Below are 15059 nucleotides of genomic sequence, written 5' to 3'. Positions count from 1 at the left end.
CTTGGTACTTTACAGAATGTGACCATTATGTGTTGCATGTCTGTTCGTAATGTTTTTACCATATGACATTTTCTCCCTCAACCCCAAATAATATAGTATGAAATTTGTAACAGCTAGTCTATTGACACTTTCTTTATCTGTAATTGTTTTTATTGCTCTTTTTTGTTTTGCCCTCCTGCAATAATCCCCATTGGGATATTGGCAGTATGTAATAAATAAAATAAATAAATAAAAATAAATATCCAAGGCATTTCGGCGACTAGGCGATTGACCACTTCCCATGCATGTCCACGCACGTGTGCGCGTCTTTCCTTTCTCTCTCTTTCTATTCCACGTTTCCCTTCCCCCAGCATAGCGTAGCCAACCCAACGCTTTCCTGGTTAACATCCCTGCCTTCTCTCTTTTTTTTCTATATCTCTCTCCTGGGACGAAAACACAAAATGCAGTGGTGACACTTGGTGATACTATCTTGAAGCAAGCCAAATGGCCCTTTTACTGAATTCTGTGACTATGGCTCTATATCGTTATGTGCTGACGTAAATGTCTTCGCAGCGATGCGGACCTCAGATGCGGACTTCGATGCAAAGGAGGAGGCAGACACAGAGTGGCCGTGACACGTTTATTTTTTCTTGAACATCCTATGCCATCGTGGAGTAGAAACAACAACTTTACAACCACAGTTACAAATAGCAACACAGGCAGAAGAAACAAACGGTAGAGTGACGTTAACACGACTTGGACCCCATCACGCGTGGCAAACGTCAGCTATTGGAATGGCCACGAAGAGAAAACCTCCAAGAAGCATCGTTGGGCCAAGCATACAAAAATACATACGCAGCTCTCATTTGGGCAGAGCTGTTTCTTTTTTTTATTTGCGTTTTTCTTTATTTTATTGTGTCGGGTATCTCTGTGTATGTGCAGATGCAACTTTGCGTACATGTCACGTGGTCTATGGCGCACGTTGCCCAAGGGTTGGGTGTTCGTTAGGTGCGACGTTTAACACGACACGCGGATGGCGGCACAGGGCAGAACAATGCTGGACGTCGCTCGTCATTAGTGTGAAAGCCCTTCCCGTCGTCGGCAGATTATTCGCGTGCTTCCGTGGCGTTCCGAAATTAAGTCGACGTTTCGACCACTTTTCCAATGCTCATGTGCGAGACAATGACTGGAACTTGAGCACTAGGCGATCGAATGTAAGTTACATGATAAGCCGTATATCGTACAACGCTACCGAGTTATGTGAATAGAATAAGTTATATTCGGAGGGAGCCGTAGCTCTTCTTTGCAGTTTGACAAATGTATGTTAAGTTGAGCAATTTCACGGCGATGCATTTTTCACGAAAAAGAAGCAGCGCTCTCTCTCTCTCTCTCTCTCTATATATATATATATATATATATATATATATATATATATATATATAAGGGCGGGGGGGCAGCGATGTAGACATTTTCGTCGACATTGTATAGGTCTGGAGAAGTACTTGCAACGCTAAACCCATTTGATGTGTATTACAGCGACGCTCTGCATACGTACCCAGAAGTTGAGAACATAGTAACTATAAAGAAGAAAAAAAGAAGGAAGAAAGAAAGAAATGCCGGAAAGAAATAGAGAGAGAAAGAAATGAGTGCCAGTAGCGTGAAAAAAGGAAACCGAGTCCTCCGAGAAACCATTGCCTTGCGACGCGATTTCACAATGAGGAGAACACAACGTGTACTGTAAAAGGGAACCGCCATCTCCAGCAAAAGAATGGGACGGAGAGCTACACCAGGGAAACGCAGACGGTGATTCGGCGGTGCTCGATGAGCCGCCACAAAAGGACGGGTCGCTCCGCTTGCGGCAAAGGAACGCGTGGCGTACTGCTTTCGAGCGTCGCTTTCCAGGGGAACAAATTTACGGGCGATGTCACGCGATATCTACCCTTTTCCGCCGAGCCTCCGCGGTGTCCTTCCTTTTCCCGTGTCTCTACCGATGCTTTTCTCTGCCAGCCGTACAGGGGGCTCCTCCGTTCGCGTTCCTTCCGTGCTCGCGGCCAGCTAGAAGTGCCTTCGCCTGGCGACGATGTCTCGAGACCGGCGTAAGCCGACGCACGCCGTGATAGGGGAGAGGCATTGGGTTTACGAGCTGCGGCAGCGGAGCGCTTTTACGACCTCGTAAAAAAAATCTGCATAACTTGCGCGGGAAACGCGGCGGTGCCTTCGGCGTGTCCCGATTTTTGGTCGAGCCCTTCGTGGACAGTTTACGAAGGCGTGTCCGTTGAGATCGGGATAATTTCTTGCGACACGGGTGAGCCCGCGCCTCGAGACGGGCCGCGCGAGCGGCCATTTATGCTCTCTTATTTCGCAAAGCTCTTTCTGGCCCTCTCCTCCGCGACCACCGCTGAAGCAGGAAAGAAAGGAAAAAAGGAGAAGAAAGAAAACAGAGAAGTACGCTTGCGCTGAAAGCTCGAGACTTCGCGAATAGAAACAGACGGGGTTTGGCGATGTATCGTCGTTAAGCCTTCTTTATCGTTGCTCCATTCGTTGAAGTCTTTCCTTACGGTCTGGTTGCTTCTTTAACGCTGCGCTCGGCACATAATCTTCTTGCCCTTCGGCTGGTGTTCGGAACGAGCGTGGAGCAGGAGCTTGCGTCGGCCATAATAATTTCGTTTATCACTGCAGGCATCGGATAGCGGAGTGGGAAGCACGAATGAGGAATGGCGGGGTTTTGGGCTTTGCAAAAGCGTAAACGAGAAAAATTATTCTTTTTTCCTCACCTCGTATGACGAGTAAAAAAAGATACAAAGCTATCTGCACGCTTTGTTCCGCTGTATAACGCTAACGTATTTTGCTGATGAAACGATGCCGCTCGACAGTCACACGGCAGGAGCATGCCTGTGACATGACAGGACAGGACAGCGTATAGAGTGTCTTGCTCAGCTAGATTAGGGCTGCTGGAACGTCAAGACCCCGCGTCTTTTCTTCCTCCCCCACAACATTCGCTTTCCTTCGTTTATATCTCGCTCGCTTGATTGTGCGCAGCGGCGGACGCGCATGTAGCTTTCGCTTTTGCCTATAAGCTCTTTCTGTTTCTATACTTTTTTGTTTAGCTTTATCTGCTCGCAGCCCCGGAGGTATTTATTTTCTCGAGATCTACCGTGTTGTTATGACAGCACCGAGCTGTTTGCTTCTTCCAGGATTAATACAGTGCCCCCCCCTCTTCCTTCCCCTCCCTACCTTTCAACCCCCGTGACCTCCCCGAGTTTCATTTTCCTGTTTTCGACGGAAATGCGTGGTACAGGTAAACTTTGGAACTCTAAACAACGGGGCAACAAAGAGAGAGAGAGAGAGAGAAAGAAAACTCCCGTTAGCATGACAATTGTAAACATCCTCAGCGTTAACCGTAGACTAAAGAAGCAAATATGCACGCAGGCAATGGAGGGGTGCAACTGCACTAAAGCAAGAAGTTCCTCAGCACGAACAAGGCTGACGCGAGGACAAATAAAATGAATGAAAAGGCCGGACGCGTTTGAACTGGCGCGTTGGAAGACATTCGCAGCGCTCTCGTTCATTGGAAATGTTCTCTGTACAGCTCCGTTTATTTCTGCTCTGCGTGCGTGCGTGCGTGCGTGCGTGCGCGCCCGTTGTTTTGTTTGCGTGAGAAGCATACGCTTCAGCGCTCGGTATCCGGCACAACGCTTCACTACAGCAGTGAGGTGCGTAATAAGATCAGCGTAGCCTGCACACAGAAAAAAGAAAAAAAAAAGAACGAAGAACAAGAAAGAAAGAACGAAAGAGAGAGAGAGAGAGAGAGAGAGAGAGAGACCATTAAATTCCTGCGTGCCGTAAACGACTCGGAAGGTTATTGGCGCTTTTAAGTGATGAACCGTACTAACTTAGTACGCTTTCCGTGGCACTGCCTCCTCTCGCTGTACTTTTTTTTCATGTTCGAGCACGTGTTGTAAAACATGCATTACAGGGATTTATAACGAGGAATACTGAATCTAGGAGTCGGAGGTTATCGGGGAGCACAAAAATAAAAAAAATAAATAAGAAGTGTGCGCTCGATCGAAAAGATAAACCACAGAAAATGCGTTAGTTTTCCCGTGCCCTTTTCTCTTGTTTTATTCCTTGCGGCTACGCGAGCAAAGATCGATAAGTCAGGGAGCCACAGACGCTTGCTGGCTCTACGGACTCCGCGGTGTTATATGTGTATGTAAGTGGAAGGAATGGCGACGAAGACGGATAATGGCGGTCTAGCATTTTGCATAATAAAATCGGAACCATCTCTGTGTTCTCTTTCTCCGGTTTCATCTTTGCCGGAAAAAGAAAGTTAGAAACACCAGGCGCCGTTGCCGTACGCGGTAGCATAATCTAGAAGGGATAAAAGTGTGCCAGTTCGCTCTGTAGGCTTGCGTGATTGGCGCAGTTTCTTTTACTCAGCTCTGGTGATCACTAATGCAAGCGCGTGACTGACCTGCCTTTTTGCTTGGACTGCCGTGCGGACATTACTCTTTAGGAACTGAGGTCTTGATGCGAGGCAAGCCAAGGACGCCGAGTCGATAATATTAGGACCGCAGTGCATTGTGGGTACGTGGGTGCGGCGAGAGTCTGGTGCCAAACTGAAACGAATTTTCCCCCGAGGAGGGCATGCTGCTGTTGTTGCAGCCTTTTAACTGATCCTGAAGTTGAGCCGCGTGTTCTTCTTTCTTTTGTAAGTTTTAAAAGAGCACCAACTGTCTTTCACTTCCGCAGACAGAAAACGCACTTGGCCATGCATATTGCTTTCACACAGCGACAAAAGAGTTTCGGCAACACGGAAACAACATTTTCGCATTATACAGTTACGAAACTTAGTCCACAGAGCGTTCTTTACAAAGCTGTTTAGAAAGGATGCAGACCTGGTAAGAACGATGCGGCGCGTAATTAATCCTTCGCTAAAGTAATCATTTTGTGAATACATATCTGTGAAACGACTGACGATCAGATCAAGATGACGCTCTTGAGTAAGTAAACTGTCAGTTTAATTAAGCTCGCTATCGAAGCTCTCTTCTGCGCAATTTGCTTCTCGTTTACAGCACGCGGTGTACTTACAAAACGCCATTTCAGTTCTTCTCGCCGGCTATGCAGAATTGGTCAAGTAAAAAGTTGTTGCCAATACTGCAACGCCACGAAATCATCCAGCTAATACAAGCGTGCATAGTAACCGTATTGTCGAAGAATTTCATTAATAAACTCCTTAAGGCCTGGCATGAAATCTTAAAATCAGCTTGCCTTCGCCATTTCATATGTGCGTAATCTGTTGCCTAAAGCACTTACAATATTATTTTTAATTTTATATTATTTTATATTATTCGTAACCCGCGGTGTTTGCTTAGTGGCTACGGTGTCGGGCTTAAACACGAGGTCGAGGTATCGAATCCCGGCCACGGCGGCCACATTTCGATGGGGGCGAAATGCGAAAACGCCCGTGTACTTAGATTTAGGTGCATGTTAAGGAACCCTTGGTGGTGCAAATTATTCCGGAGCCTTCCACTACAGCGTGCCTCATAATCTGATCGTGGTTTTGGCACGTAAAACGCCATCATAATAATAATAAAAAAGAAATATCTTTCGTAGTTTACGAGAGTTACGTGTTGCCCGTAAATATGGTCAGGTATGCGGCACGCGGCAGACGTCATTTCGATGGGCGTCGTCACGTCTGTTGAAGCAGAACCTTTATTTAGAAAATAATGTGCCCAAAGCAAACTCCAAAGGCCGCTGTCGGCTGGGGCGTGTGCAATGACAACGACGCTACTTCGTCTAGGCAACCACCGACCGCAGAATCAGCACGCCATTGAGCACTTTTGAGGGCGTAATATATTCACAGGGATAAGAGACAAAAAACTGTACTACGCAACAAGTCCACAAGTGCATGTTATTAGGCGCAAGGTTGGGGTGCGCTCCGTCGGTAGCACCACCGGGGCGAAAGCGTGACGTTATAACGTAGGAGTCTGTTTTCTTGCGAAATCGAAATTGATAGCTCGAGGTAACGTCACAAATAGATATCAGCGATGTTCTCGCGCTTCGCGATTACAAGGTGATGGATACTAGTTCAACGGGCACTCCCCAAAGCGAAATGAAAATAACAGCCATAAATGGAATTGAATTCTGTGGTTTTACGTGCCAAAACAACTACGTATTTGATTATAAGGCACGCCGTTGTGGGGGTCTCCGAATTAATTTTGCCCACAAGGGGATCTTTAACGGGCCCCCAATGACGGACCACGGGCGCTTTTTTTTTTTGCATTTCGCACCACGGAAATGCGGCCGCCGCGGCCGCGATTTGAGCCCGCGACTTCGTGCTTAGCTGCGCAACAGCATAGCCGCTAAGAGACATGTTTTTTTGCCGCAATTGAACACTCACAAAAGGAAGACACCTGTGTTGTCTTTATGTGTCTTCCTTTTGTGAGTGTTCAACTGCGGCAAAAAACATGTCTTTTAGCAAGCACCAACTAGGCCAACAAGCAGTTCTGTTGCATAGCCGCTAAGCCACCGCGGCGGGTGATATAGCCGTAAATTGATCATCGCCACGGAAGTCAACGTTACAAGGACCGTTTGGTTCAGCGAGCCAATAACTGAGCTTTGAGAAGGCGCGGTCTGCCGGTGTCGCCATCCACGCCGTGTATGTATACAACAGCACAACAACTCGTCCAGACGAGCACGTATACACTCAAATATTGCGGTCACACATGCGTCAATCGCGAATGCAGGTAGCGTGCGTTGAAACACGTGGCACACCGATCACACATTTAGTCGGAGGAGAGCACGCTCAGTCACACACACACGCGCGCACACATACGAGCGTTCCTCTGACGTCACGCGGCACGGGGAAGAAGGAACAGGCCGCGATTGAGGGCACGTCGCCTCGCACCGGATCCCTCGGCGAGTGTGCGCAAATGTGGTCGCCCGGTTTGCGTACATCTGAGCTTGCCTGAAAATATGAGCACACAGAACGCTGCGCGGTGGGTCACATTATATCACGTTGTCACGAAAGTGAGTAGTTTACGTATTTTGGATTCGCACCCTTGTCGCACACGCGCCCACGCCGGCCACTGAGTACTATTTCAGTTTGTAAAAGGCCCGCTCGCGTTAGCCCCTTAACTGCATGCCATGACAAATTGGACTTTTTTTAGGAGCGCAGATTTTTTATAAACCGGCACATATTGCACTAATTTATTTCTAAAATATGTGATCCCAGGAATCTCTATTGCATTTTTAACATACCTGTTAAAAGAACACGATAGCAATAGTCATTGTGGATTATTTATTTATCACAATCGCAATTAACTGCACTTGCTATGCACACGTGAAAAACGTGTGGCAAGTTCACGATGAGCTTACTCGTCATGGACAGTTAAGCGGTTAAACAATAGTCGGCGGCGTATCCAGATGCGCAACCGTCATTGAATTGCTGTCAGCGCGAGCAACCCGTTTGGCTCAGCCGGGGTGGATCTTGAGCTTCATTGACGAAATCGACCAGTTCAACGGCTACAACGTTCAATAGATTAGGGGCACGCAAGCGTTTGGGGCCCCCAGCGCTTGCGGCCCCTAGTCTAAATCTCTATAATGTCTGCTGAAGAAACGTGTCTGTTGCTGTCTGTTTGTCGCATCAACCAGTAATTACTACTCTTGCCGCCAAGTGTATCACGTGGTTGGAGGACCAATGTGTATGTACGCTATTTCAGATGTTCTACGTGTACCAGTGTGAGCAAGCGACGTAAACTGCGCGTTGGCATAAAACGTGGCTCCCAATGCAGGTTCAGCAAGCCAGAAATCTATTTTTCATCATAGCCTAGACCGACAGCGAAACCAGAATGGTCAATCTTTGTAAGCATCGGCACAAATAAATATTTTCTTATTTTTAAATACTTATTTTTCGTAACATCAAAGACATTTGATTCCCGACAACACCTTGTCGCAGTAAAGCCTGTTAATGCTTTCTAAGTAAAAATTTCTCCTCGAGTGATTTAGGAGTCTGGTTCCAACATTGTTTCCCTGTGCGTCCCTACGAGCACGTAAATGAGTCTGACGGGTGCGACAGACTGTGTACTCACATTGTGCTTATGCACAAAGTGAGTACATGATGCATTACAGTACATTAATGCAAGTTCGGCTTGCATTAACGAACATATTGTTTTGCTAAGCGATCTTTAACGATCTTAACAAGTGGGTCCACCAGATCCCTGCAGCATCTTTCTAGATCGCTCAATTGTACCTTCGGGTGAGAAAGCAAAAAGCTTCTTCATGCTGGATGAGCGTTGTGGTGATTCCTGTTTGTTGACCACGAGCACATCTCACATCCAGCAGCTGCAATCTACCAAAAGTCTATTGTGCCGAAGAACCTAATTAATTCCACCGACAGCAACACAGCGAGCTATCCCTCACCTATCGAAAGAAACAAAAAGATGAACACGAACACTATAAGTGTAAAGGGCTCGTTGAAAAAAGTTTAGAAGTGGTTTACCAGATGGTTCTCTTACATTCGTTCAGGTATACACGCACGTGGTTTTTGAACAACGTGTATACCTGAAAGTTTCGAATAACAACCAACGAGAACAAACTCGTTTTATTTAATTCTTATTTTCGTTTGCACTAAATAATCCACGAAGACTCGCTCAGAATTAATTAGCACATGGGCTTTAGACGCTCTGGCTTGGTGAAAGGAACCACCAGCCATGTTTTGACAAACCATTCAGAGCCGCATTGGTTTGAAAAATGGCAGACAGAAGACCAGAGCTGTAGACAATAGGCACATCAAATCTTTGCACAGCTTGGAGACCCTTAGATGAATTCAGCCGAGCTTTTAACACAAGCTCCGATCTTCGACGACTACTGGGGTCCTATTACGTAAAACTATTCCAATATGTTTCTATTCCAATTTCCTGACGTCAAATTTGCGTAACCGCTGACGCAAGCATCGGGCGGTCACCCGTTGATTGGTCTAAGCAGACCAATCAAACGCTCTCCTCGTTCATAGGAGGTTACTTTTGTTTGCTTGAAAAACGAATAACATTGCCTACACTGAGCGGCTTGTCTTATCTAATTGGCTGACAAGAGGTGAGGAGCACGCTTAAGTGGAGAGGGATTCAATGGGGCCGAGCCCCTGCACTGAATATCAATAACTGGATGAAGAGGGTGGTGCCGGCGTCTGAGATTGGTCCGCTTTCCCTTACTTAGCTGGCGGTGGCTGGTCGACAATCGCGGCGGCATGCAACGGAAGCTTAAGAATGACACTAAAACGGATCCTCACCAAAGAAGAGTTGGCAGAACGCGGTCGTAAACGTTCCGAAAGTGCTCGAAAACGTTACACAGCTACACAAAATGTTTCATTATACGCAAATAAACTCATGCTCTCCCACAGGTGCGAGTAGCTAATGCATCAGCGATCGACAGCAGCCATCTTTTATTCCTTTCGGAAGGGGGCATCCAGCGGTTATTCAGAAGAAAATTCAGTTTTGTTCGGCATATTAATGCATCTTTGACGCGTACACGTCACTCTGACGCGGTGAGTTTTTGCAGTTTTGTGACGTCTCGTGACAGGCAGGTGAAGTGGGTGCTGCCCGAAAACTTTTGACCAATAGCCGAGGGCTAGTGCGGAAAAGGCTTCGAATCAGAAATAACTATTTTTGTTTTGTTCGGTAAAATCATGCATAATCAGAGTGTACACGTCATATCAGATGGGGAGCTATCGCGGTTCTCGTGACGCCGCGTCACCTACAGTTGAAGTGGGCGTGGCCCAAAAAAGTTTTTGACCAATCGCGGAAGGCTGATTGCAGAATTGGAATAGAAATGTTTGGAATAGTTTTACGTTAGAGCGCCCCTGCTATGCAAATGAAGAATATAACGCACATTATGCAGGCTATTGAGCACTGTACATGCAGGCAACGACAATTCTGCAACTGCCATGTGATGTAAAAACTCAAGCCACGCCTTAATTAGCATAGACTGGCTGCCATGATGGCTTGAGCTCGATACCCATAGCCCATAGGTGCAAATCTGCCCACAAGAGCGTTCACAATGCATAAACCATGCGGAGCGGCTTAAATGTTTCACAGCTTAAGCGTACAGTCAGGACAAGAGGTACACGGCACATGTGCCAGACTCGAGTTCGTGAAGCATGCCACAGATCCGGGATACATGCGTCAGTTGCGTAGTATTTGAATTTCTTTCTAGCTTTCTTATTCGGAAAACTTTTGTGAGTGGGTGTACGTAAAACTGAGACGGCCAATTGCAACTGCTGTGAAAAGTAGTACTCCTTGAGGCCGTGGCACATTGCGTAAGACTGAAATAATCACAGCACGATTCAGCGTACGCTGCACCCAGTGTCTGCTTATGCTGCGAGTAAATTATAGGTTTTCCACGTCACGCTTGGACTGTGAACCCTTGTCCCAAATTGGTAGCATCTAGTCACCGCCTCCGACTTTTCCTCCACGAAAATTGCTGCTTGAATGTGGGCACACAAACAAATTCTGTCTTGATGTATAAATTAAAAACAACGCTAAGCTTCTACTTGAGGCAACATTTTGTAATTCGGATAGCGCCGCATACGCGGAGCACGTCTCAGTGTTCGACGAACCAGCTGGAAACATGCACAGGTCTGTTATGTGTGGCCAAATAGGTAGCACAAATGGTGTCTTGACAACAGCAAGAATCAAAGGTTGACCGTCTACACCAATGGAATGAGGACCTTCTTTATGACAATAACAGTTATGAAGAGATACACAAAACAAATAAAAAAAAAGTGCTGCCAATCTTAAACACGTGCGCTCGGCCCCAGTTATAAAGACTGGCCACACCGTTTGCTGGGTGAGCGCGGAACTCCGCAGGGTTTCTGCTCTTTGCTCTTACCAGAGATAAGCTTGCGAGCAAAAATAAGCTTTCTTTCTGAATCTCACATTAGCCGCACCCGAAACTTGCGCTCTTCAGAGGTCCAAGTCAGCACCTGGACACAAAACTAGTTCTTGCATAATTTTAATTTTGGACGCTCCGCAGAATTTTCGCACACGTTATGCTGCTAATACGCAGGGCGGCACGCGGCGATACCTCAATTTCTATAAACTGCAAGCACGCTCCAGGCATGAGCGTATGTCTGTGAGTTTCATAAGGCTGAGCAAAAGGAGAAATTAAAAGAAAGACGTATCTAGCACGTAGGCAATGTACTTAGGGCACAGATGACTCCACTGTTCGCATAATGATCGTTAAAAGAAAAAGGAATAGAAAAGAAAGGTCTCGGTTACCTGTTCAGGAAAACTCGCAATCAGGAAGAAGAGTTAGGTGAGACCCAAATCTTACTTCTGTATCGAAACAAGAAATGGCATGATTTTTCATGTAGTTCGACCGCGTAACATAGCAGGTACCGGATTCGCCAAGTGCTGCCAGACTTTTCTGGTGTGACCAGGGTTCATTCGTAGCCGTGGTGCATTCGTGATACATTAAGGAGCTCATTGAGCTTACCGGGCTCAGGTGTCGTCAAGTGTAACTCACTCTTGGGAACTTTTGGCCTTCTAAAAAAATCTGCAGTCGACTGTAACTCGCGCTTATTGGCGCGAAGTACGCTGAAGGGACCCGGTACGTGAGCGTTATTACTCTGCACGTGCGTGCCTGTGGGGCGGTGACCACGTCGGCTGCCCCCTCCCTCCACCTCTCCCGTTTTCGCTTGCTAGACGCCCTCCTGGGGCTCCGTGGGCTTGGCGGGCCGGCACTTGCTCTTGTAGATGAGGAAAAGTGTGAAGAGCGTGATGATGGCACCGAGGGTGGCTGCGATGCGAAGCCCCGTCATGGGGTCGTAAGCGGCGTAGTACTGCGACCGGGCCGCCTCGGGTGTCAGGGTCGACGTGGTGTAGAGCACGCGGCCACCGTGGTACAGGTACGGCGACGGCGTCGAGCTGGTCGACAGCGACGAGCCCGACACCGACGCCGTGACCGTGGCCGACGAGAACGGACCGCCGGCTTCGTTGTCGCCGACGTCCGTCCAGTTGGAGCCACTCGCGCCGTCCATCGGGGAACGAAGTCGCCTGCGTGAAGAATGGGAAAGAAGAATGCACACTAAATCTCGAGTCATCGAATGGCTAAACTGATATCAAGAAATAAGAATGAAAAAAGAACTGAAACCGCGCGCGAATGTAGAAGGTATATAAGTGTTTTCATAGTCTTTGGGACGACGGGCTTTAATGTACTTTTTTTTAATTGGACGGGAATCATTGCCTATATTTTGTTAGAATTTCTTAATATTTATCCAAAGGCAAACGTGGACGTAGTTATCCCCAGTTCTTAGCCTTTAAAGAGAACGGGCTGAAGCCTAAATTATACCTGCAGCGGAAACGATAAGTATACGCATTGTTGAAATAAACGTCCAGCCACAACTGACTGAGCCGGTTTTATTCACATCGCGGAAGACCAGTCACAGGTGAGATACAGCTTCACTGAGAAGCCGAGTGGGTGCAGGCGATGGTAGGCGAAAAAGGAACCATTGAACTCCTTTAGTCATTCGAAATGCCCTAGCCACGTGCTCTGTTCGCTCGGGAATTCTGATTCTGTTGGACAGTGCCTGTAAAAGCTTAAGACCGCCAACAAATTTACTGATGACTTGCTGGCAGTCTGAACAAAGCCACAGACACACGTCACACCGCACTGGTTTCCCCGCCGAGGCCAATTCCTTAGGCACTCTTTCTTCGCGGAAGAGACCGTACTTTTTCAGGTCAGCTCACACGAAAGAGAGAGGCAAAAAAAAAAAAAAAAACAAGAAAGAGAAAATCCTGTGGTAGGTTGAGGTCACTTGTTAGAATGTCTTCTCAAAACTACAATTCTATCAAAATAGACCAAGAAGAAATCCAACAGAAGGCTGCACATTTACGTTGTTCATGGGACGTTCCTACCCGCCGCGGTGGCGTAGTGGCTTTGGCGATGCGCTGCTATGCTGGAGGGCGCGGGATCGAACACTGGCCGCGGCGGCCATGTTTGGGTGGGGGCGAAATGCAAAAGCGCCCGTCTACCGAGCGTTTGGTGCGCGTTAAAAAACCCCAGGTGGTCAAAATTAATTCGGAGCCGCCAACTACGTAGTGTCTCATAATCATGTCGTGGTTTGGCACGTAAAACCCCGGAATTTAATTATTTTATGAGGCCCTCAAGGTGTTAGAGTAGGCATACTTAGCTGACCAGACATGTACAACTGCAAGCAGGCCAGCCATCCAGTGAGCCTAGCGTTTCCTTTCAACCTGTCTAATCCTTGAGAATATGAATAACGTAGCAAATTTAAAGAATAAACAGGAAATCGGAACTCTTGGAGCAATCGTCGTCAGGCAGATTTATACAGACGTGTACAAAATTGCGCCCTCGGTTTCGTTCCGAGAAGAAGAAGCAAAGCTTGCTTTCGGCGCGCAATGATATAACGTACGGATTCTGTGACTGAAGGTGACCGACAACGAAGATTGAATCTTTATTTGATGCATGGACTCTCTCTTGGTTTTGATGCACCTATTTTTTTCACATGTCATGTGTTGGTATATGTCGTACATACTCGTGTAATGGCCGCACCCGTGTAAAAGCCGCACCCAGAACTATGTAAAAAAGTCAGCCAAAAATACACAGTGTTTCAGCGAACAACTAAAAAAAATCATTAGTCATTCCACTCTGTGAAGGTGGTTGACCAGCGAAGCTGTTTTGCACATGACACGGAAGTGACATATAATTTTGAATAAAGGTACGAACTCATTTATTGTCTTGATAGGTGATCATCGTGACTAAGGGTACGCACACTCGTTTATTGCCTTGATCAGTGGTCATTATTTCTCTAGCAACTGCAATCACATTTTTTGATAATGTCAACACTATGTACGTATATCGCTGGGTGGTCGGTTGGGCCGAATTGGTGTGGCATCGCAAGGATATATGGTCGATATGCTCGTTTGGTTCACCTTCCTGCATTTCCTCTCCTTGCGTTCTCTCTCTTTCTCTAGTTTCTACATATGCTTAAGTGATGCCACAACTTTGTGCCTCTGGAATTCCGTATTTGTGTGCATTAAGCAGTGGTGTCATTTTTATATGCTCGTAGAACTGTAGATAGGTTGTGATGGACCTCTACACAGAAGTCCCTCCCGCTCTCCATACGCCTCGACCGAGCCAGACAGACATTTCTGGCGATGAGACAGAGAGAGAAAGAGAGAGGGATACAAGGAAGGCAGGGATGTTAACCAGTCAAGAGTCCAGTTGGCTACCCTACGCTGGCAGAAGGGAGAAGGAGAACAGAGAGAAGGGAGAGAGATAGAGAGAGAGAGGGAGGGTCGGTATAGAGACGTGCACGGACAGTATTTGAGTCAAAGCCGCTCGTACGAACCAGACATTCTCACAAAGCACAAAAGTGCCTTCACTGCCTCCTCAGCAGATGATCGGCGGTGACAGTGCTCTAGTACTGTCTGTTCACTTAGAGGACGATCATATAGTTTTCTCAAAGTGTTGGGCAAAGATTGCCTTTGTGCATCAAATTGAGGACAGTGGCACAATAAGTGGTCAATGTTCTCCTCGCATCGGCAAACATCACATGCAGGTATCAGCCATTCCAATTAGTTTTGAATAAGCTTTCGTGAAGGCAACTCCCGGCCACAACCGACACAGGAGACGCTTCGCGTCGGTGCAGTCCGGCTGGAGGTCTGAATTGCATTGCAGGGTTTAGTCTGTGCAGTCTGGTGCACATTGTATGTGCGGTATGTGCGCCTTGTACATGCGATGAAGAGAGAAATAGCAGACCGGAAAGGCAGGGAGGTTAACCAGACGCACGTCCGGTTTGCTAACCTGCACTGGGGAAGGGGGTTGGGGATGAAGAGAGAGAGAGAGAGAGAGCACAGTTTCGAGCAGAGTGGAAGGTTCGCACCCAGTCTACACACGGTTCCCAAGACCTGTCGACTTGAGGTATTTCAAGAGCACTTTCGTGGCCTACGTGCGATGAAGCTTTTACTAAAGTTATGGAACTCTGAAGCCCAGATGTAAGAACTGCACAAGAACTAGGAGCAGATGAAATGATGATGATTTTGCCTGTTTCCGGGGAA

General features: G+C 47.2%; 1 protein-coding gene across 3 annotated transcripts in view; it reads right to left on the bottom strand.

Moving 5' to 3' along the window:
• Window positions 1-605: 605 nt before the first annotated feature.
• The window catches only part of LOC126536612 (uncharacterized), a 126867-nt gene continuing 112413 nt past the window's right edge, over window positions 606-15059 (bottom strand). For all 3 annotated transcript variants that reach the window (XM_055073540.2, XM_050183646.3, XM_055073541.2), the window contains one exon: window positions 606-12032. In XM_055073540.2, coding sequence (XP_054929515.1) covers window positions 11678-12032 — 355 coding nt within the window. In that variant the 3' untranslated portion in view covers window positions 606-11677. The remainder of the gene's footprint in view (window positions 12033-15059) is intronic.

This window comes from Dermacentor andersoni, chromosome 4 (assembly GCF_023375885.2).
Source record: "Dermacentor andersoni chromosome 4, qqDerAnde1_hic_scaffold, whole genome shotgun sequence".
Classification (NCBI taxonomy): Eukaryota; Metazoa; Arthropoda; class Arachnida; order Ixodida; family Ixodidae; genus Dermacentor; species Dermacentor andersoni.
This window is presented reverse-complemented; position numbering and strand designations above follow the sequence as displayed.